General features: G+C 37.0%; 2 protein-coding genes across 2 annotated transcripts in view; one reads left to right on the forward strand and one right to left on the reverse strand.

The window, feature by feature from the left end:
• Window positions 1-1,873, forward strand: part of LOC127870106 (DDB1- and CUL4-associated factor 7) — a 37,466-nt gene extending 35,593 nt beyond the window's left edge. The window contains exon 9 of the mRNA XM_052412767.1: window positions 263-1,873. Coding sequence (XP_052268727.1) covers window positions 263-435 — 173 coding nt within the window. The 3' untranslated portion in view covers window positions 436-1,873. The remainder of the gene's footprint in view (window positions 1-262) is intronic.
• Window positions 1,874-4,726: 2,853 nt separating this feature from the next.
• The window catches only part of LOC127870096 (MYG1 exonuclease-like), a 57,033-nt gene continuing 35,987 nt past the window's right edge, over window positions 4,727-25,772 (reverse strand). Inside the window, 6 exon segments of the mRNA XM_052412758.1 lie at window positions 4,727-5,267; window positions 5,486-5,667; window positions 11,400-11,522; window positions 14,694-14,738; window positions 14,740-14,773; window positions 15,398-15,628. Of these exon segments, the coding sequence (XP_052268718.1) occupies window positions 5,090-5,267; window positions 5,486-5,667; window positions 11,400-11,522; window positions 14,694-14,738; window positions 14,740-14,773; window positions 15,398-15,628 (793 nt within the window). The 3' untranslated portion in view covers window positions 4,727-5,089.

Genomic DNA, 25,772 nt, shown 5'->3' on the forward strand with positions numbered 1-25,772 from the left:
ATCTAGATACAACATCTGACCAAATTTGGTGAAGATTGGATGAAAAACAACTTGAATTAGAGCGGACACTTAATATGGACCGACAAACAGACAGACAAGCTCACTCCTATATACCCCCTTAACTTCGTTTGTGGGGGTATAATAAAAGCGCAAAATAACAGCTTTTGGCTATAAAAAATTATGTCTGTAATATATTGTCTAGTTTGCAATAGCATTATACACCACTCTGACTGATCTAACAAGATGTATTCCCCTGTTCCAGCTGATGACCACCAGGCGTTGATCTGGGACATCCAGCAGATGCCCAGGGCCATTGAGGACCCAATCCTGGCCTACACGGCCGCAGGAGAGATCAACCAGATACAATGGTCCTCCACACAGCCCGACTGGATAGCCATCTGCTACAATAACTGCTTAGAAATCCTTAGGGTGTGAAATATGAGAACAATGACAGAGCAGTCTGTCTCTATATCTTTGCCACTAAAAATGCTTTGGAGATGACAGCAAATTTTTGTGTCTGTTTTTGGTGTGTTGCGCAGCATTTTAAATTAAGTTTAACACCACATTAAGCAGATCAAATGCGGAACTGCTTTCGTCTCTTTGTTTGCATACATGCCATTTGTGCAACTGATTGAAGCAGTTATTTCAACAGCTTAGTACTTTTGTTCATCATGCGTTCTTAGAGCAATTTTTATTGATTAAAACGTACCTCAATAAGTTTTCTTTAATAGTCACAATAAACTTGTGCAAAACATGCACAAAAAAAGCGTATACAAACATAAGAAACAATCAAAGTGTTAAATGTATGTAAACGGAGTTCACAAGTGCCAGGTCAATTTTATGGATTTATACAACTTAAGGTAGATTGTCTGTCCTACATCTTGAGTTACAATAATGCATCTTGTTTATTTTTTATACCAAGTGTGTTTTATTTATATTTAACATTGAATAATTACATGGATACCCTACATGTATGTGTTTTTAGTAATAGATTTTGACTTATTAATTCACATGTTTATCAGTAAACGTTTTCAATACTTTATGCAAAAAGAAATTATTGTTACCATACATATAATACAGTATTGTGACATTCACAAACTCTTTGTTGTAAAAATCAGCATAATGCATGCCATCATTTGTATATATGCTTCTTTATATTGTATATATTAGTTCAGTCATTGTCTTCGTGTAAGGTTCATGTTGTATATGGGGAAAAAACACAATACAATTGAGGTCATAACTTTGTTATTTATAAAATGATGTTTAATCATGTTTTAAAATCAGTGGCAACAGTCTTTTAACGGTAATTACATTTTAATATATGTTTTTGATACCTGTGTATAATAATGCATTGTCTGTGTCCTATACAATTTTAGTGTTCATATAACAATCTATGTCAGGATTTTGCAGCGAAATATTTTATATTAAGTATTTTGCTTTGTAAATTTAATGATCAAGGAATTGTGTGACAATTAGATTTTTTATGTACCCCAGTCTATACTGGGGGACATATTGTTTTTGCCCTGTCTGTTGGTTTGTTTGCTTCAAACTTTAACATTGGTCATAACTTTTGCAATATTGAAGATAGCAATTTTATACTTGGCATGCATGTGTATCTCATGGTGCTGCACATTTTGAGTGGTGAAAGGTCAAGGTCATTCTTCAAGGTCAAAAAATACAATCCAAAAAGCTTTATAAGGGAGATAATTTCTAAACCTGCCAAATAATATATTGAAATTTTATTTCAAAGCGGCGCAATAGGGGGCATTGTGGTTCTGACAAACACATCTCTTGTTTTGCATTTCATCCGTGATTGATCTGTACTTTATTTCAAATCTTGTTGTGAACTGTCATTAAAAATGAATTTAATGTGTATTGCCTTGCTTCTTCATAAATGAATTAAGAAAATCATTACAGGTATATCCAGGGATTTCAATGGCGATTATTGCTTTCCTGCACATAATTCATTCTCACACAGTGAACAATTAAGTAAGATATACTTTGCCTCATTGTGTCAGAGGAAAGAATAAATTTGTGTGTTAGTCTTTGCTACTGTTATGTACATTTTTTACATACATACATAATTGTACACAAGGTTCTTCTCTAAACAGTTTCTTTGTTTGTCAAAACAAAACTTAATTCGAGTGTTGTTATACCCTATGATGAGTAGTAACGGGGTATACATGTAGTCTGTCTGTCTGAAGATGAAAATCAAGGTATTCCCCCACAATTTTCATTAAAAACATTCAAACTTGCTGGCATTGTTTCTCATGATATTAAGTTTTGCATGTGCGATTTTTTTTCTAAAACTTGGAACTTAGTATGTTTATCTCCTTGTGGTAATGTGAAGTTCCAGCCATAACTCTTGCTTCCATATGTTTAGAGTTATTGGCATTCATGAGTTTATATATATATATATATATATATATATATATATATATATATATATATATATATATATACACTTGGAGACTTTTCTAACGCATCACTTAATTATATCAATATAGCTCCCTTATTTTTGAACGAATTGTGTTGAAATTTGGACCAAGAATAATGCAACATATATCTTATAATTCCTGAAAATTTAATTATCAATGAAAAACAAAATATAAAACTTAACAAATTAAAAACGTCACTTCAAAAGTCAAATTCGCAAACTCGTACAACGTAGAATAATAACAATGTGAAAAGTAATACGCATAAACTTACACATCTTAATAACTGACCGGCTTGCAACATGCCGATTGAGCCGTTGCGCTCCTGAATATTCATACGAGCCATATTGTTTTTCTTAAATTAATGATATGTTTTTCTTGTGTAAAAACTCACATAGATTGATGAAATTGAAATGAAATTGGAATAACATGTATATCACGTTTTACTACAGTTGGTGACTTTTCTAACGCAACACTTTTAAAACTTACATATCTCAGTATTAAGTAAATATTTTTATTTAAAATTGCACATGTGATCATATTACTACATTATGTGCAAGCTAACGATAAAATCATTCATCCGTGACTATCGGACGCTTTATCAAGTGGGGAATGTAGCCTGCAAAGTGCGCGATTGCGCTGCTGAATATTCATTCGTGCTATATTGTTATGTAAATTCATTTTATGTTTTCCTTGTGTAAGAACCCACCTAAAATAACTAAATTGAAATAAAACTAGAATTATATCGTGTTTCATCATTTTCACGTGCACAAATTTGGAACCACACCAACCCCACGTGCTAAAGCGTTCAATCCTCACGGATGAATGATTTTATTGATAGCTTGCATAGAATGTAGTCAAATGATTGTATGTAAAATTTTAAATCAATCTTTACTCATAATTGAGATATTCAAGTTTGAAAAGTGATGCGTTAGAAAAGTCCCCAAGTGTATATATATATATATATTTAGAAAAGTCTCCAAGTGTATATATATATATATATATATATATATATATTAAGATGGCTGGTCAGTTTGAAGTATTGCTACCTCGTTACCTCACCCAGTCGTTTGCATACAGTGTAAAGAGAATTATATCATATAAATTTATTTAATTTCACATTGTTAAACTATATCAATGACTTTATCAACGAAAGTATAATTGTTTACTCATGCATCTCGTTCATTCAGTAAATTAAGCTTGTCACGTGCCATTGACGTCACTTCCAAAAAAGTATACAAAGAGAATTCGCTGTCATAAACCGAAAGTACAGTGTAACTAACGTTCTCATCTAAAGAAAAAAACACCAAAAATGTTGTAAAAATGTATTCGTACGCAAACATCACACAAACAGCATTTTCATTAAAACAACCTGAAACAAAATACAAACCTGACGAAATCCTCTTTCATAAATGCCTAAAGTTTGTTATAAATTTTCCAATTAAGTGTACATTTTGCCTTTATAGATGATGTCTAATCCTTTTATTGCCTTCTTATACAAACACTTGCCAGCTTAATGTTGTTTTTAACACTATCAGTGATAAAGATCAATTGACTTTGTAACGCGCTAATGCGCTATGCCTGCAGCTGATAATTGCTACATATACATATTGTTATTGTTAATTAGACCCGTTTCATGGAATCAAAATGCAAATTCAATAATAATGGTAAGACAAACTTTTGACATATTTAATTTTGAAGATAACCCCATAATCATCCCTGGAAAACAAACCTCAACTCCCTATTATTTGTTTACTCGCATCGGCCGCTTTTATCAAAGGCAACTACCGCTATAAGGATGCTTTACCCGCAAAATCGACGGACAAATTATGTCCCGTGTTTTTACTTTTCCCGCCTCGAAACGACTGACGCATTAACGTTGTTTTCAGTTCAAACATGACTTTCTGAGCGGAATATACTGGCCGTTAGGGACAATTGACCGTTATTTTCAAGTGTAATATAGTGATTTTTGTCGGGGGGAATACAAATTGACTGCTGTCTGCAGTTGACCGTTATTCTCAAGTGACCGTTAGGTCAGTGTTGACTGTATATATATATATATATATGCATAAGAATCCTTATTCCTGCTTTCATAATTTCAGTTAATACCTTAGATAATGCTTATGAAATTTTGTCAATGGCATATCTTTTCTATATTTTGAGGTATCTAGGTAATAAAACTTCATAAGTAGGAAGCTTTGATTGTTGTGAAACACCTTTTTAAAGCATAGCAGCCAATTAACTCTGACAAAAACATGTGGGTGGTATTTCATGCATGACAATGACAGCTATTGATTCAGACAGTGGTTTATTGAGCAAATAAAAAACAGAAGAAATACAATTATTCTACACAGCACATTTGGCATTTTTTTAGCTCATCACATGTCTGTAGCAAAAAGATTCAAGGATTCATTATCAGACAATAGACGTCAAACACTGCACATCAGATCTGTCATTGCACAATAGAATAGAAAGCCTTACCATGTTCATACGTCATTCTGTAATTATCACAATGTTTACAAAACACTTAATATTCAGAACATGTACTATAGCCAGTCAATGCGTTATCAAGTGGTTGAAAGATATTGTTATGCAATCAACATTCAAGCACAGCCTTAAATCCAGCCTACATTCAAATTTCAAGATGCCACAAGTCATTTTTCATCAGCTGCTCCTAGCTTCTGACTGTATCGAGCCATAGCAAGCACCCCCTCATAGGTCTGGTTGCCCCCTATGAAGCCACTGGCATGCACAAATATGCAGCCTGGTATGCCAGACTTCTCTGTTAGCTCCTGGTCGCGTAGTCCTCTCCATTCAGCGGGTAGAGACAGTCTGAAACCATAGGAGAAAGAGAAGTTTCTGTGTTATACACATGTAACATTTAACTGTTAATGGTACATATACAAGATGGCTTTTTTTCTTGAACAAGAGTTCCACAGAGATGGTATATGTGCAATCGATTACTGTGTACCTCATGTACTGGTTTATGTATAAAAATCATCCGTAAACTTGTCTAATAATGGCACTGTTTAATCAACTTTTTACTTCACCTGTTCTCAAAGCTGTCTGGTCTTACTGAGACACACTGTACTCTCCACTTGCCGGCGGTGTCAGTGTAGAGCACGTACTTGATGGGACACAATATGTTGTGCTCCTTCTCAAGTGTGAACAGGTGCTCCTTCCACGGACACCCACCCTGCGACAGACACAGAATTTCTCCACTTTCATCCACCTGAAGACACATATGTCATGGTTTCAAACTAGTTTACTGGTGTATGGCAAGCGGTTCGACGCATAATCCCAAGAAACTATGTTTCTCATGAGAACCTAGGTTCTCAGAATGAGAACCTAGGTTCTCAGAATGAGAACCTAGGTTTTCAAATGAGAACCTAGGTTTTTATGAGAACCTAGGTTCTCATTTAAAAACCTAGGTTCTAATTTGAAAACCTAGGTTCTCATTCTGAGAACCTAGGTTCTCATGAGAAACCTAGTTTCTTGCGGTTCAACGCATAATCCCAAGAAACTAGGTTTCTCATGAGAACCTAGGTTCTCAGAATGAGAACCTAGATTCTCGCTTGAAGATTGCACATTGCTCCAAGAACCCAAGTTTTCAAATGAGAACCTGGATTTTCATGAGAACCTAGGTTCTCATTTAAAAACCTAGGTTCTCATGAGAACCTAGGTTCTCGCTTGAAGATTGCACATGGCTTCAAGAACCCAAGTTTTGAAATGAGAACCTAGGTTTTCATGAGAACCTAGGTTCTCATTTGAAAACCTAGGTTGTCATGAGAACCTAAGTTCTCAGAATGAGAACCTAGGTTCTCATTCTGAGAACCCTAGTTTCTTGCGGTTCGACGCATAATCCCGAGAAACTAGGTTTCTCATGAGAACCTAGGTTCTCATTCTGAGAACCTAGGTTCTCACTTGAAGATTGCACATGGCTTCAAGAACCCAAGTTTTCAAATGAGAACCTAGGTTTTCATGAGAACCTAGGTTCTCATTTGAAAACCTAGGTTCTCATGAGAACCTAGGTTTTCATTCTGAGAACCTAGGTTCTCATGAGAAACCTAGTTTCTTGGGATTATGCGTCGAACGGCTTGCCATACTGGTGCACCTTGAAAACAAACTTTTATTTGGGGTTTAGTTCAGTTATTGAAAATGGTTGTCAGTTTACTTCTCCCTCTTTTTTTAACAAGCTTTGCTATTCTAAGCGGTTAACAAGTACAAACAGCTTATATATGTTGCAATTTCATTCTTGTCTCACAGGTAGGGAGAGTCATAGAAAAATTGTATGACAAATCCCCACACAGGTCAAGTAGGCTGGTAGACAGTATAGCACTGTACCAATCAATCTAACTTAGCGTAGCATTAATAAAATTTACAACTAGAGCTTTGTCACAGATGTGACGAATACCCCCACATGCCGCATTGACACAGAATATTTTAATATGTCTTCACAAAAAACAGCGGACACCATGCTCAATGTTTAAAACGCACTAAGTCTCCCGTGACCTAGATTTTGACCTGGCATGGCCCATGTTCGAACTTGACCTACAAATCATCTAGATATAACTTCTGACCAAGTGTGGTGAAGATCGGATAAAAACTACTTGAATTAGAGAGCGGACACCATGCTGAATGCGTAAAACGTACGAAGTGACCCCTTGATCTAGTTTTTGACCTGCCATGACCCATGTTTGAATGTGACCTTAAGATTATCTGGATAAAATCTCTGACCAATTTGGTGAAGATTGAATGAAAACTACTTGAATTAGAGAGCAGACACCATGCTCATTGTTAAAAATGCACTAAGTGACCCTGTGACCTAGTTTTTGACCCGGCATGACCCGACCAACACTCCTATATTCTCCCCTAAATGTTGTTTGTGGGGGTATAAAAATATTATAGCTTTGTGATTTTTTTTATTTTATATAGTTTTTCTATTACTTAAAACTAAAATAATAATTTTAAACAAGAGATTGCCAAGCAATATGGTCCCCAACCGGTGAAACTCCACCGTTGTCAGAATTATTTTTATTATTATTTTTTGTTGCCATAGCAACCGGAATTCTTGACGTAGGAACAAAATGAAATGACTTCCATAATCTCCATATTGTCATCTATCCATGTTTCAAGTTTTCATGAAAAAATATGAAGAACTTTTAAAGTTATTGCAGAATCCACTATTTTCAGCAATATTTCTAGTCTATTTGTTAATATTTCTAGTCTATTTGCTGCCCTAGCAACCAGAATTCTTGCCGTAGGAACAAAATAAAATGATATGCATAATCTCCATATTGCCATCTATCCATGTTTTAAGTTTCATGAAAACATATGAAGAACTTTTAAAGTTATCGCAGGATCCAGAAAAGTGTGACTGACTGACTGACAGACAGAGCGCAAACCATAAGTCCCCTACAGTTTCACTGGTAGGGGACAAAAAACTACATTTTCGAACGCATTAATGAATATTTGTGTTTATGAAACACATGTTTAAAATAACAATTAACAACAAAAAAAGAATTATGAAAAATCTATAGAATTTTTATGCTGACTGGATTTTTTTTCCATATTACCGGTAAGTCAGTTGCTTTTCATATTAGATTATCAGTGTTCCAGTTAGGCCTTAACAATGGGGGCGCAGCACCCTGCCGCCCCAAAGTCCCTGCCCACTTGGAACCCCAACATGCCCTTTTTTTATCTGATAACATTATTATAAAGATAGGTGTCCATAAATTGTCTGTTTTTTTAATGCAAAATTTCATGCAGACAATAAATAATAAATTGGGAAATGCATGCTAAAGCAAATGCAACTGACATTTGGTATTTTTTTTCATGAATAAAATGTAAACAAAATGCATGAAATATTACAGTGTTGAAATTGTGGTAACTGCTCCTTTTTAACAATTATTTATTGTTTGAAAAAAATACATCTCAATTGAAAGTTTTGCTGGGATTTGCAAATGTCATTATAATAATCAACCTTTTAACAAAACTGTTTTTTGCTTTGCCTGAAAATACTTAAATAAAATGTCTGTAGCAATAGTTTTAATATTCATTAGACAACATGTTTTCACTCACATCAATTAGAAAAATTTGCTACAAACATTGTTTTAACCAAAAAGGTTGTTTAATAATTTAATAGTTTATGCATGTCACCAGAATATACACATATGTGCAGAAAATAAAAAAAATGCATAATTAAACATGAATAACATGACTTCTAACATAGACGACATGTAATATGAAATTTATATCACATTCTATAGTGAACATATGCCACAGGTATAATGACAGCTTTCGCTTATTAAGTGCTTTTTACAAAGTGTGTGTAATTCAGAAGTTTATTTACAGGTCATCACTGAGTCTTCATGACTACATTATGTGCAGACCTTCCCCTGAGACCTTTTAGGAGAAAATAGTCAATGCAGGCCAAATTTACCTTGCCTGCCCGGCTATTCACCAAAGAAATAATTTTGATCCAAATATACCAGTTCACAGTGGCCAATGAGACCTCAATGTTTCTCTGGTATACAATTTAAACACAATTTATGTCTGGTTGCCCTTAAAAATGACAAGGTTAATCCTCCAAGGGAGTGCTGACAATTAACAAAGACCTTCTTCCCGCTCCTTGCGAGCTGCCCCACCTTTATTGCCTCTACACTTCACCAGCCATCGACACAAACCCCAGAACAGTTTCCCCAGCATGGAGAGCGTACTGAGTACCACTGTCCAGGGGTACTTCCATTATCTTCATAGGGCCACCCCCTCGAAGTCCTGGTCTGCATCTCTGCCCAAGGTCTGCCCCATCTGTTCTCTATGCTGCCACATCCGCTGCTCCCATCCCTCTTCCCGGGATGTTGTGAAGCCACTATCCACCTACAGACTATTAACATTCCGCTTGGCGATCCGTCCAAGTTTTTGTAGTCAGCGAAGTCATTGGGAGAGGATGTCCAGCTCGAGGGATAACAGTACTCCCTGGATTAAATCGGACCCTTCTCAGACGATGTAGTGAAACCACTATCCACCTACAGAAAATTACCATTCCACTTGGTGATTCTTTTGAGTCTTCAAGAAAATCTTCAGGGGGTGACTCTTGCTGCAGTCTTGACGTGCACGCTCCAGCTGCTGAATGAGACGGCCTTGTGACAAATTAGCACCTTGCCCAATTAATACCCTAGCAAGAGAATCAGGTAAATAAAGATATATGGCTTTAAAGAAGTTAACAGCTAAATTTTATCAATGTATGGGTCCATTGGGCCAATCAGATTTCACACTCAATGTATGGGTTCATAGGGCCAATCAGATCTCACACTCCATGTATGGGTACATAGGGCCAATCAGATCACACCCTCAATGTATGGGGAAATAGGGCCAATCAGATCTCACACTCAATGTATGGGTTCATAGGGCCAATCAGATTTCACACTCAATGTATGGGTTCATAGGGCCAATCAGATCTCACACTCAATGTATGGGTTCATAGGGCCAATCAGATCACACCCTCAATGTATGGGTCCATAGGGCCAATCATATCTCATCCTCAATTGAAGGGTTCATAGGGCCAATCAGACCACACCCTCAATGTATGGGTTCATAGGGCCAATCAGATCTCACCCTGTATGGGTTCATAGGGCCAATCAGATCTCACCCTCAATGTATGGGTTCATAGGGCCAATCAGATCACACCCTCAATGTATGGGTCCATAGGGCCAATCAGATCTCACCCTCAATTTAAGGGTTCATAGGGCCAATCAGATCTCACGCTCAATGTATGGTTCATAGGGCAAATCAGATCTCACCCTCCATGTATGAGTTCATAGGGCCAATCAGATCTTACCCTCAATGTATGGGTTCATAGGGCCAATCAGATCTCACCCTCAATGTATGGGTTCATAGGGCCAATCAGATCACACCCTCAATGTATGGATTCATAGGGCCATTAAGATCTCACCCTGCATGGGTTCATAGGGCCAATCAGATCTCACCCTAAATGTAAGGGTTCATAGGACCAGTCAGATCTCACCCTAAATGTATGGGTTCATAGGGCCAATCAGATCTCACCCTCAATGTAAGGGTTCATAGGGCCAATCAGATCACACCCTCAATGTATGGGTTCATAGGGCCATTCAGATCTCACCCTGCATGGGTTCATAGGGCCAATCAGATCTCACCCTAAATGTAAGGGTTCATAGGGCCAGTCAGATCTCACCCTAAATGTATGGGTTCATAGGGCCAATCAGATCTCACCCTCAATGTAAGAGTTCATAGGGCCAATCAGATCTCACCCTTCATGTATGGGTTCATAGGGCCAATCAGATCTCACCCTCAAAATATGGGTTCACAGGGCCAATCAGATCACACCCTCAATGTATTGGTTCATAGGGCCAATCAGATCTCACCCTGTATGGGTTCATAGGGCCAATCAGATCTCACATTAAATGTAAGGGTTCATAGGGCCAGTCAGATCTCACCCTAAATGTATGGGTTCATAGGGCCAATCAGATCTCACCCTCAATGTATGGGTTCATAGGGCCAATCAGATCTTACCCTCCATGTATGGGCTCATAGGGCCAGTCAGATTTTACCCTCAATGTATGGGTTCATAGGGCCAATCAGATCTCACCCTCAATGTAAGGGTTCATAGGGCCAGTCAGATTTTACCCTCAATGTATGGGTTCATAGGGCCAATCAGATCACACCCTCAATGTATGGGTTCATAGGGCCAATCAGATCTCACCCTCAATGTATGGGTTCATAGGGCCGATCAGATTTCACCCTCAATGTAAGGATTCATAGGGCCAGTCAGATTTTACCCTCAATGTATGGGTTCATAGGGCCAATCAGATCTCACCCTCAATGTAAGGGTTCATAGGGCCAGTCAGATTTTACCCTCAATGTATGGGTTCATAGGGCCAATCAGATCTCACCCTGTACGAGTTCATAGGGCCAATCAGATCTCACCCTTGTCCTTGCTAGGAGAGCTTCCTCCACCAGCCCCCTCGCTGGCAGCCAGGAGTTCTTGTAGTAGAGCACGCGGTCCAGGAACACCTTCCCAACCACCTCCATTGCCTTCCCAAACTGAACCTGAAAACAAAGAGGGGAAGGTTCATACTTTAAGCATTGTTTACAGATATGTTGTATCATTGTTGTTATTAATGAAAATATAAAGTATATACAGTTAAGAACATTATTTTATTTCACGTAAAAATAACAATGCATTCCTTTTTTGTTTGAATGGGGGGGGGGGGGGGGGGTTGCTTAAAAGTGTATTTGAAAGTTTATCTTAAAATTGCAGAGTTAAGGTAAGATATGAATAGATTTTGTGAAGATTAATCAACATTTTGGACATTTTCTATAAGGAATTTTTTTCTGTGACTAAATTTTCAGACACAAAAAGTTTAATTTTTTAAGTGTCTGAAAACTGACATAAGAAATAAGGGTTTATATTGTTTTGAAAGAAATGTGTAAGTAACAAGTGAGAACATATTACACTAGCAAACACAGGTAATTGGTTCACATATTCAGTGAATTCTTCAACATTTACTCAGTATGATAATTATAAATTGGGCTTTCTCCCCAACAGATGTTAATAGAGAAAATGGGTTCAAGCACTTGATATGAAATGCCAATCCAACACTGTGTTCTCATTGCATCCGCCTTTATGTGTAAAGTGTTCTCATTGCATACACCTTCACATGTAAAGTGTTCTCAATGCATCCATCTTCACGTGTAAAGTGTTCTCATTGCATCAACCTTCATGTGTAAAGTTTTCTGATTGCATCCACCTTCATGTGTAGTGTTCTCATTGTATCCACCTTCACGTGTAGTGTTCTCAACTTCTCATTGCATCCACCTTCACGTGTCAAGTATTCTCATTGCATCCACCTTCATGTGTAAAGTTCTCATTGCATCCGCCTTCACGTGTAAAGTGTTCTCATTGCATCCACCTTCACGTGTCAAGTGTTCTCAATGCATCCACCTTCACGTTTAGTATTCTGATTGCATCCACCTTCACGTGTAAAGTATTCTAATTGCATCCACCTTCGCATGTAAAGTGTTCTCATTGCATCCACCTTCACGTGTAAAGTGTTGTAAAGTGTTCTAATTGCATCAACCTTCATTTGTAAAGTGTTCTCATTGCATTCACCTTCGAGTGTTAAGTATTCTAGTTACAGACAAGTGTATTTAGTGTGCTCACAGCGTTCCACAAGGAAACTCAAATGAAAGATGTTTAGAGTGGCATTGGAATTACTTGTTTTTCTATTAATTTGAGATCAGTCTACTTGGAATTTTTGTTCGTTCCTTGCACTTTCTAAGCTATTTTGTCTGATCAAAAAAAGTCTTCCAAATTGGTTGTTTGCAAAATGTGTCAATGACAGCGACCTGTTAGGTTACAGGTGAACTAATGAGCTTTGTTTCATGGTATTAAATGTAACTGGTGAGCTAATGTCTGGGAAAGCTTAGGGGTAGTAAAATTATGGGAAAACTTTAGTTTTGGGTATTAAAATCATGAGAGAAATTTTGTTGGGTCGATCAAATCACAAAGAGCTATTTTTGTCCTCCCACACACACTTAATTTGATGGGAGAGGTTTTTCCTTTCATTCAGACAGAAAAAAAAATCCTGCTGTTCCTATACATTTGTAGGCATGAATATTCTAACTTAATCCTTGCTAGTCTTTGTATAGACATAGATGACAACCTTTGTTGTAATACTACTTATTTACAAAACAAAAACAAACAAGAGTGCCAAACTGTCACAAGATACGCCCGTTTGAAGGTTTTGGACACCATGCTAAATGCTTGAAATTCACTAAAAGAACTAGTGACCTAGTTTTTGACCGGGCATGACCCATATTTGAAATTAACCTAGATATCATTAAGACACAACTTCTGACCAAATTTGGTGAAGATCGGATGAAAACTACTTCCATTAGAGAGCAGCCACCATGCTTAATCCTTGAAATGCACTAAGTGACCCCGTGACCTAGTTTTTGACCCGGCATGACCCATATTTAAACTTGACCTAGATATTGTCTAGATACAACTTCTGACCAAATTTGGTGAAGATCGGATGAAAACTACTTCAATTAGAGAGCGGACACCATGCTAAATGCTTGAAATGCACTAAGTGACCTCGTGACTTAGTTTTTGACCCAGCATGACCCATATTTTAACTTGACCTACATATCATCTAGACACAACTTCTGACCAAATTTGATGAAGATCGGATGAAAACTACTTCAATTAGAGAGCGGACACCGTGCTAAATGCTTGAAATGCACTAAGTGACCTTGTGACCTAGTTTTTGACCCGGCATGACCCATATTGAAATTTGACCAACATATCATCTAGACACAACTTCTGACAAAATTTGGTGAAGATCGGATGAAAACTACTTCAATTAGAGAGCGGTCACCATGCTCAAAGCGTGAAATGCACAAAGTGAACTAGTGACCTAGTTTTTGACCCAGCATGACCCATATTTGAACTTAACCTAGATATTATTTGGGTACAGCTTCTGACCAAATTTGGTGAAGAGCAGACACCATGATAAATCCTTGAAATGCACTAAGTGACTCCGTGACCTAGTTTTTGACCCAGCATGACCCATTGACCCAGCATGACCTATATTCGAACTTGACCTAGACATTGTCTAGATACAACTTCTGACCAAGTTTGGTGAAGATGGGATGAAAACTATTTGAACAAGCAAATTCGTTGAATTGATATCCCCCGCCAATATGCTTCTGGACACAAAAGTGTTATATTTGACACTCAAAAAAGCATTTTTTCAAGATACAAAGGGCCATAACTCCATTATTTACAGATGGTGCACAATGCCATTTGGCGTGCATCATCATTTAATCCATATATATATTCATACCAAGTTTCAATGAAATCCGCCAAAAGCACTTCCAAGATATGGCTACGGACGGACGTACGGAAAGACGGATGGAAAGACGGACGGACCAAGCCAAACGATATCCCTCCGCCTATGGCGAGGGATAATTAGAGAGCGGACACAGCTTTGGACGCCGCCGCCTGCCAAGGGTGAAACTATAATACGTCCCGTTTTGAAAACGGGCTTATAAAAAGATGTCCCTTATACAGAGCTCAGCATAATTATCATTTCCATATCAATATATATATATAGCAGTTCAATAAAGAATTAAAATAAATTTTAATAATTTTAAATAATTTTTCACTTCTTACTCAATTTGTTGACAGCATGAAGACCAAAACAACTTCAATACCTGTTCATCTATATCACTCTCATTCCAAGCAGGATTCAGTTTTTTTCACTTGACCACTTAGAGTTGTTGTCACTTTGTACCTTGGTTGAAACATAACACATGAAATCAACATGCTTACATAAAACCTTCAAGATTGGTATTTCATGCTAAAGTGTATCATGATTCATCATCACAGAATATCGTCATTTTTAAATATTTTTATTTTAATAAGAAAGCACAGATAAACATAAATTACTTACCATCAACATTGAAATGCGTTGATTATCATCTCTTTAAATGTTCTCCTCTTCTTACAATTTTTTTTACCGAATACTCAATATAATACAATTTGAAATGACAATAATAGCATAACTTTTCAAGCCAAGCATTTTTTTAACTCATTCTAGCAACTTGAAAAAGCAGATCATAGATCTATACCTGGCACAAATATATTATAATTCCATCTGAAACTTTCAATGTGGTTCATAAAAGAACAAATGCTTGCATTATTGCACTTGCTTTAAGTACAATTACATTATAAAAGATGGCTATGCCTTTCTTTGAAGATCTGGTTTCTGGAAAAGCCCACATAAATACATGTCCATTAAGTATAGTCCCAAATTAGGACAGTACTTAAATCGCATGCATTTAGCCATATTGTCCCAAAGACTGGCTAAAATTTGTTGCATTACTAGTACATGAATACAACATTGTGCTACACAGACCTTGGTTCCCCATCGAACTGACTGATGCCATTGTCGACCGCATCTACTTCCTCAATGAGTCCCTCGTACACCTGGTCAAACACGATTTCTGTCACTGGGTCCTTGGCTTTTAGCTCGAGGATCTGGGCGAGTAGTTGGCGACCAAAATGAAGGTACACGAGGCCTGCACTACTCAGCTTGGTCACCCATGATTTCCCTGGACTCAGACTGGACATTGACTCGTTGAAGCTCCTAGTAAAAGGAAAGGCTATTGCAATGATTCTCTGCGTTTAAAACTTTGCACATCTTGCAAGCTCGGCTGCTGGCAAAACAGATAAGTATTTCTTAATCAAAATCTTGTACTACTTATTAACTGGTCAATGGTCTTAAGAACTTAAACCAACAAAGAAACATACACATACAATAATTATTAACGTGATAACAAAACACTTAATATTTCCACCACACAAAATTTGGGGTGTATACATACAAAATTTATATAAGAGGGTCATAATGGCCCGTAAGCCCTTAGTTGAGTTTAAAGTACACCAATTGTCATGGTTACCTAGTTTTTTGACACACTTGACAAGATTCAAACAAATCCTTGATATAAGCATGATAACCATTTTGACCAAGTTTCCTGAACTGTTTTTGGATGCATGTGACCCAGATTAAAACTCAGACTAGCATGGTCAAGAAAACCAATCTGAGCAAGTTTCATAAATTGTTCTTGGATTCATGTGAACAGGATACAAGCTCAGACCCGATAAACTAGGCTTAATGCCTCTGCGTAAATTGAAGCCATATACTAGCCTGTACACAGATGCATATTCTTACCATGTTTTATCAAGATTGAGTAATTAATGTGGCCTCTAGAGAAGTAAGGTATTTTATTAGATTGTATCTGTTAACCTAGTTTTTCATCCCATGAGACTTGTATTCCAACACATCCTCGATATTGTCCAACAAACAATTTGACCATGTTTTATCACAAAACATATAGTCATAAATATGGCTTCTTGCGTGTGGAGGTTTCTCTAAGATTTGACAAAGTGCCTAGTCTAGTGTTTGGATGCAAATAACCTAGATATTCATTGTTAAGATAAACATTTTGAAGAATGAAATGTGGCCTTAACACACAATGATAAAGGTTACCATAATAGCTCAGGTGAGCAAGTAAAAACATGCAAATTCGTTGAAATGATATCCCCCGCCAATATGCTTCTGGACACAAAAGTGTTGTATTTGACACTCAAAAAAGCATTTTTTCAAGATACAAAGGGCCATAACTCCGTTATTAACAGATGGTGTACAATAGGGCTCTAACGAATACACTAGGTGACGAATACGATACGTATCACGAATACAGGGTGGGGAATACGAATATTTATTCGCGAATATGAATTTAAATGAACAAAAGTAATACAGACAACTTGACATGACATTATATAGTATGAAACTATGAGTATCTGTCAATTTGATTGAGTATCATTGCATACCGAAAATATGAAATATAACACTTTGAAATAACAAGACACTGATAACCAGTGATTTTTTCCACCCAATTGGGAACAGGTCCGGTACCCATGCCATTGGGAATTTTTCGCGTCGTGAAATCACCAAATTGGGGAAAAAAAACGAGTCTCGAAATCTTCCAATTGGGAAAAATCAAGTTGTGAATTGTACCAATTGAAGAATGGTATTTTAATTACTTTGTTTAACTTTTGTCAGCTTAAAATGACACAGGAAAGCATCATAAACTTTTATCCACAGTCATGCACAAACAACAACATGCTATCGGAACACAGATTGTGTTGTAATTAGTTGTATTATATTACCCTTTCAAATTGCTGAATACAAGATGTGCATTGATGACTATGAATCCTGCTGATTCAATTCTCTTTATTGTAAATAAAATCAACAATCAAGTATGAAGAAAACAACACAATAAACAACCCTCTTACGACATTTATAGTGCATGAAAGTGCTTAATATAAATTGCATTTACATACACTACCCATCAAACCCACAATTTAAACAAGAGCACCGCCTTGCGGGTGAAGACCGCTCATCTATTTTTCTTTTTAAAGGTGTAGGGACCTACCTCAATTTCAATCACAAAGGATGGAGGGGTGGACTGGAGAGGGGTGTATAGTGTGGGGGTGTGGTCATTTATTACATTATCTTCCAAAAATGCAAACAAAATGCAAAAAAAAAAAAAAAAATTGGGGGGGGGGGGGGAGGATTCTTGGGTGGGATGGTCTGATGGTATTTCAAAAATAAAATAATAAAAATAAATATTTGTGGCTTTTAACCATGTTTGAAAAAAACAAAGGATGTGTTTGTTAGAAACACAATGCCCCCTATTGCGGCGCTTTGAAATATTTATTATTTTTTTACCTTAGACCTTGAAGGATGACCTTGACCTTGAACTTCCACCACTCAAAATGTGCAGCTTTATGAGAAGACCGCTTTGAAATTTAAAAAAATTGACCTTTGACCTTGAAGTATGACCTTGACCTTGAAGGATGACCTTGAACTTCCACCACTCAAAATGTGCAGCTTCATGATAACGCCGCTTTGAAATTATTTTATTTTTTACCTTTGACCTTGAAGGATGACCTTGATCTTGAAGGATGACCTTGACCTTGAACTTCCACCACTCAAAATGTGCAGCTTCATGAGAACACCGCTTTGAAAAATTTTTGAATTTTTTTTTTTACCTTGAAGGATGACCTTGACCTTGAACTTCCACCACTCAAAATGTGCAGCTTCATGATAACGCCGCTTTGTTTATTTTTTATATTTTGTTTGACCTTTGACCTTGAAGGATGACCTTGACCTTGAAGGATGACCTTGAACCTACACCACTCAAAATGTGCAGCTTCATGATAACGCCGCTTTGATTTTTTTTTTACCTTTGACCTTGAAGGATGACCTTGACCTTGAACAATGACATTGACCTTGAACTTCCACCACTCAAAATGTGCAGCTTCATGAGATACACGTGCATGCCAAATATCAAGTTGCTATCTTCAATATTAAAAAAGTTATGGCCAATGTTAAAGTTTTCGGACGGACAGACGCCATAGATTGGACATTTGACCTTGAAGGATCACCTTCACCTTTCACCACTCAAAATGTTCAGCTCCATGAGATACACATGCAAATATCAAGTTGCTATCTTCAATATTGAAAAAGTTATGACCAATGTTAAAGTTTTCGTACGGACAGACACCATAAATTTGACATTTGATCTTTAAGGATGACCTTGACCTTTCACCACTCAAAATGTGCAGCTCCATGAGATACACATGCATGCCAAATATCAAGTTGCTATCTTAAAAAGTGAAAAAGTTATGGCCAATGTTAAAGTTTTTTTCGGACTGACAGACAGACTGACTGACATATTGACGAACAGTTCAACTGCAATATGCCACCCTACTGGGGGGCATAAAAAAAAAAATTCGGGGGTGGGGGTGGGTATAGTGTGCGGGTGTGGTGGTCATTTATTAGATGATTTTAAATTTAAAAAAAAACAAGGGCTGTTTGTAAAACATGCATGCCCCCCATATGGGCTGTCCGTTGTAGTGGCAGCCATTGTGTGAATACGATTTTTGTCACTGTGACCTTGACCTTTGACCTAGTGACCTGAAAATCAATAGGGGTCATCTGCGGGTCACGATCAATGTACCTATGAAGTGTCATGATCCTAGGCAAAAGCGTTCTTGAGTTATCATCCGAAAATCATTTTACTATTTCGGGTCACCGTGACCTTGACCTTTGACCTTGTGACCTCAAAATCAATAGGGGTAATCTGCAAGTCATGATAAATCTACCTATGAAGTTTCATGATCCTAGGCGTATGCGTTCTTGAGTTATCATCCGAAAACCATTTTACTATTTCGGGTCACCGTGACCTTGACCTTTGACCTAGTGACCTCAAAATCAATAGGGGTCATCTGCGAGTCATGATCAATCTACCCATGAAGTTTCATGATCCTAGGCGTATGCGTTCTTGAGTTATCATCCGGAAACCATTTTACTATTTCGGGTCACCGTGACCTTGACCTTTGACCTAGTGACCTCAAAATCAATAGGGGTCATCTGCAAGTCATGATCAATCTACCCATGAAGTTTCATGAACCTAGGCGTATGCGTTCTTGAGTTATCATTCAAAAACCATTTTACTATTTCTGGTCAACCTTGACCTTTGACCTAGTGACCTCAAAATCAATAGGGGTCATCTGCAAGTCATGATCAATGTACCTATGAAGTTTCATGATCCTAGGCCCAAGCGTTCTTGAGTTATCGTCTGACAACCACCCGGTGGACGGACCGACCGACAGACCGACAGACAGACCGACATGAGCAAAGCAATATACCCCCTCTTCTTCGAAGGGGGGCATAATAATGGGGGGGATTGAGGGGGGATTCGATAGGGGGGGATTCGGGCGGGGTAGGGGGCGTGGGGGATGGTTTGGACGGAGTCAAATGTGGTATGTCAGGTAAGAGTTGTTTTGTCAAAGTATCAATCGAATCTAATCATAAATAAAGAAGTTATGGCAATTTTAGCAAAATTTAATACTTTGACCTTGAGAGTCAAGGTCATTCAAAGGTCAAGGTCATATTCAACTTGCCTGGTACAGTACCCTCATGTGGCATGAAAGTATTTAAAGTTTAAAAGCAATAGCCTTGATACTTTAGAAGTAAAGTGAATCTAAACACAAAATGTAACCATATATTCAAAGTTACTAATTCAAAAAAGGGCCATAATTCGGTAAAAATGACAACCAGAGTTATGCAACTTGTCCTTTACTGTTCCCTTATGATAGTTTACGAGTGTTCCAAGTATGAAAGCAATATCTATGATACTTTAGGGACCAAGACACAAAACTTAACCAAATTTTCAAGTATAAAGGGCCCATAATTCCGTCAAAATGCCAGTCAGAGTTACATTACTTTGCCTGCACAGTCCCCTTACGATAGTTAGTAAGGGTTGCAAGTATGAAAGCAATGGCTTTGATACTTTAGGAAAAAATTGGACCTAAACACAAAACTTAACGAAATTTTCAATTTTTTAAGTATAAAAAGGGCACATAATTCTGTCAAATGCCAGTCAGAGTTACATAACTTTGCCTGCACAGTCCCCTTACGATAGTTAGTAAGTGTTGCAAGTATGAAAGCAATGGCTTTGATACTTTAGGAAAAAAGTGGACCTAAACACAAAACTTAACCAAATTTTCAATTTTCTAAGTATAAAAAGGGCACATAATTCTGTCAAAATGCCAGTCAGAGTTACATAACTTTGCCTGCACAGTCCCCTTATGATAGTTAGTAAGTGTTGCAAGTATGAAAGCAATAGCTTTGATACTTAACGAATAAAATGGACCGAAACACAAAACTTAACCAAATTTTCAATTTTCTAAGTATAAAAAGGGCACATAATTCTGTCAAAATGCCAGTCAGAGTTACATAACTTTGCCTGCACAGTCCCCTTATGATAGTTAGTAAGTGTTACAAGTATGAAAGCAATAGCTTTGATACTTAACGAATAAAATGGACCGAAACACAAAACTTAACCAAATTTTCAATTTTCTAAGTATAAAAAGGGCACATAATTCTGTTAAAATGCCAGTCAGAGTTACATAACTTTGCCTGCACAGTCCCCTTACGATAGTTAGTAAGTGTTGCAAGTATGAAAGCAATGGCTTTGATACTTAAGGAAAAAAGTGGACCTAAACACAAAACTTAACCAAATTTTCAATTTTCTAAGTATAAAAAGGGCACAAAATTCTGTCAAAATGCCAGTCAGAGTTACATAACTTTGCCTGCACAGTCCCCTTATGATAGTTAGTAAGTGTTGCAACAGGGACCTATACAAACAAAGGGATTAGCAACCTCGCGATTATGACGTACCATTAGGATCTAAAGTCACGAATTCTTCCTTAGGAAGAATTAATTATTCCTTAGGAAGATTTAAATCTTCCTTAGGAAGATTTAAATCTTCCTAAGGAAGTATTAATTCTTCCTTAGGAAGATTTAAATCTTCCTGAGGAATAATTAAATCTTCCTAAGGAAGATTTAAATCTTCCTAAGGAATAATTCGTGACTTATGACCCTTTTAGCCGCGTCATCGAATTCTTCCTAAGGAATTGTTCCTACACATGTTATAACCAATCAGGGATCTGCTAAAAATAACAACCAATCAAAATACGTGTTACATTTTACTCTCGTTTTCAACATCCGACGAAAAAACAACCGCCATCTTTAAACATCGAAGTAACATGCAATGAAGTCACAAAAATGAATCTTGAAGAGTTTTTACGTAATTCGCAACGAGTGATGAGGGACGTCACGCGCTCTTTATCAACATCTCCATCAGTGGATACCCTGAATTCGTCGAGCATTCGTTAAGATGCTCTTTGTAGAAATATCAACAGGTAGGCAAAACGATGTTCAAACTTGTTAAACTTCGAGGTTATTTTCTATAAAAAGAACATTTTATTTTTACGCCTTGTTTTTTTTTTCAAATTATCCAGGTACAGCGCATCGAAACAGATATAACTTGATATCTATTCTATTAAACACACTCCAAACTTTGTCTTACAAGAAATATACATGTATGTGAAGTTGAGTTTTAATATTCGTACTTTAAGTTTAAGGCTAGAAAATATAAAATCAAATTAATTAGTAATTTATCGAGGAATTAATAGACGTTAGAAATGCGATAAAAGCTGATATAATATTATTAAAAAGTCAATTATTCAATAATGCCTAGAAGCATAACTGTTTTGTGACTCATAAACATTTTACTCCTTTTAATATTTTTATGTCAAAACTCATATAATCTAATTGTGACATATTTTAGGTTTACAAGTTTAAATATTTTTTCATAATGTGTATGTTTTCTGTAAAAAGTAAGTGTGTATGCATGATCTTGACAATTTTATTAACTTTGTCAACTTAAAAGTTCTCCACCCCCCATAAATTACAGTATTGTAATAATAAAACTAACACAACAGCAACTGACCAGACACTTTCTGTATTTTAAGAAGCGATACATTTCCAACAAAGATTTTATTTAAAAGAATTACCTGTCTTAATGAGTCGACCCACTCAATTTCTTCTTTTTGGTTACAATTTTTTACCCCCACCTTCTGAGCGGATAGACTTATGAGTGTGTGTTGTATATGTGTAAAGCAATAATTATTAAAGTACAACAATATTGAACTTTGCAGGATGTCTGCCCAGTTTCCAGAGTGCAGCAGTCTTCTAAACGATGTCATTGAAATTCAAGATATTATTGGTTCCATGAAAAGGTACTTGAAAATGAAATAAGTCCTTTTTTAACTTTTATTCAAATATTTCATGTCTAACAATACGCTTAATGGAAGGAAAATCACATGATTTTAAACTGTAATGAAAGGTTAGTGCATTGAAATAAACTGACATGTTTGTCACTCATGGATGCACGCATATTCCCTGGGTCCTAAAGCAGCAGAGCAACACCATGCCTGAATCTTTAATTAAAATTGTTATTAAATGTGCTATAAAAATTGTAGGGACAGGTGTAAAGCGAAACAGGACGGTGCTGAAGCCTGCTCCTTTTTGGTTCGTTGTGACTGTCAAAAAGAAATGAATGTTTAACATTTCAATTCAATTGCCAAAGTCTGTTATAAATGAGACTTGCCATAATTTCTCCCACCTGAGGATACAAGTACTGGTACCCCAAACATGGATGGAGACCTCTATTCTTTATATATGTCTTTGTAATAGCCAGGGAACATATGGCCAGGAAAATATTCTCTTTAGGGGTAATTGCCAAATAATTTAGTTCTTTGACATGGCCATACTGTGTTGACAGAATATTTTAGTTGATAATGATCATTTAATTCCCAATATGACTTTACAGGTGGGGCATGGTCATACATGGTGGCATAGATGGATTTAGCCGTTTGGTAGTGTTCCTAAGAATGTCCACCAACAATCGGGCAGAGACTGTCATGGACTGCTTTACTGAGGCAACTGCAAATTATAGAATACCTTCTCGTGTCAGATGTGACCATGGTGGAGAAAACAAGGATGTAGCTTTGTCTATGAACTCTCATCATGGTGAGTCAAGGGGAAGCTGCATTACAGGGAAATCAGTCCACAATCAGCGCATAGAGAGATTCTGGCGTGACCTCTACACAGGTTGTTCTTTCCGTTTCAAGGACTTGTTTCACAAGCTAGAAGAAGAGGGAGTGTTGGATTTGAACAGCGGTGTTCACTTGTGGAGTTTGCACTATATATTCTTGCCACGAATTAACAGATCTCTGGACCAGTTTGTTCAGGGTTGGAACAACCACAGGCTGAGCAGTGAGCGTGGCAAAACTCCCAATCAGTTGTTTGTGCAGGGGGTTATCCAGAATAGAGGATCAAACCAAACTGGTGTCAGCGAAATACTTCATGAACCAGACATGACAGAGTACTATGGTGTTGATTGGGATGGTCCAGTTCCACAAGAAGATGGAGAAGTTGAGGTGTCGCGACTGTCGTGCAAAATATCGTGCGTCGCCGCGACGATCGCGAAAACTATCGTGTATCGCTTCGTGTGTTGTGCCTCGCATTCAAAAGGCGACGCACGAAACACGAAGCGACGCACGATATTTTGCGCGACAGTCGCGGCGACGCACGATATTTTAATATTCAAATATCGCCCATATTATCCGAATCCCGTGTATAGGGCTCTTAATTCAGACTGCGACACACGACGCGCGGAGCGATACTCGATATCTTGCGCGACATTTGCGGCGACACGCGAAACTTGTACTGTTCAAATATCGCTGTAATAATATCGCCTGTTACAGTAAGTTTTATGCATTTGTAATCAATATTGCAGCCCTCGACACACTTATAAAAGATGACTCTAAGATTCTAAGACAATGCTCAGTGTTTCTCTTAGTCGGAGGGTCAACAGATAGATTATGGCATTTATTGATTTGAATACAGTATCCGGGCTTTTTGTCAGGTACGGGCATTTATTGGTTGGAATGAAAATAATCGTTTTCATAAGACATGTAAGCATTTTGGAGAACTAGTTGTCATTAGCTCTACATCAAATAATTTTGCAACACCATAAGTGGACAACAAAGCGTTTTCACATTATATACATTAGACGCATGATTTGCCGCTTGGTCATTTTTATAATTCAAATTCTAAAGAAGATACCCTAACAAATAGCTTAAAATAAATGTCATGAAATTAAAAATGCATATATTTACGAATTTATAAATGTTGACATTAACTCATTGCTATACATTTTGTAGTTATTCTCATCTATTGTTATAACGGGTGAGCACGTAAAATCAAAGGAATTTTGAAAGGAGACTTTTCCAAACTCCTGGTCAAGGAAGCCATTGAGTACAGTTTTGAGAAACTTTTTGATCTCAATAATTATTGAGACATTGCATTAGTGCGATGATTCGCTTTACTGTTTATATTCGTTGTAAATTTTCTATATGCTTAACGGACTTTCAATTGGGCTGAAAAACTATACGTCGGTTAATACTATATTTGCTACTAAAATATTTATAGCAATCAACTTAGTGGGAACATCTAAATTATTGTTATTTTGAAGTGTGGTGTTTAAATACATCAAATGGTGTTCGGTATACGCTTACGTTTAAAACATCGTATGCGGATTTCTGACATCGTGACAATGTCCTTTAAAATTAAATGGCACAACTCTGAACAAAACATATCATCCTGATGAAACCACCAAAAAATGATATACACATTTAATTTGAATTTCATTAAATTCCATACAGCAGAGCGACAGTCACAAAGTATCAATTTCAATCAAATTCAGGGGTCATAACTTTATACCTGAACCCAACAAAGAAAGTGTACCCACGGACTCTCCGTATATATGCTCCGTGGTGTACCATAACACTATGATGCTATATATTTCTTTGCAATTTCACGAATTTCAGACGATAGTTATTTTGAAGCTAAATCATGGCAGAAACAAATACTCATTTTTAATAAAGACATGGCGCATAGGTCTCGAAACACCAAGCCAATATGAAAAAAAATGTTTGCATGCACCACAGCAGTATGATGAACACCTTTTTTTATAGTTGTATTAAAATTCCATGCGATAGTTACTGAGAAACATCTCTGTGCTAACACAATTTCAAATTTTCAACTATTTAAGGGGGAATAACACTGGAGCTACCAAGAATATCCATACAGAATTTTGGCGTGCATCGCCTCAGTAAGAGGCAAAAGATCCATTAACTTCCATGTTACAGGTCCGGTCCATTATTCCAAAAACTAGGGGGGCGTCATTAAGGAGGTGCTCGAACAAAATTTGCGAGTATACCACCGCAGTATGATAATACATATTAAT

Source organism: Dreissena polymorpha, chromosome 1 (assembly GCF_020536995.1).
Source record: "Dreissena polymorpha isolate Duluth1 chromosome 1, UMN_Dpol_1.0, whole genome shotgun sequence".
Taxonomy (NCBI): Eukaryota; Metazoa; Mollusca; class Bivalvia; order Myida; family Dreissenidae; genus Dreissena; species Dreissena polymorpha.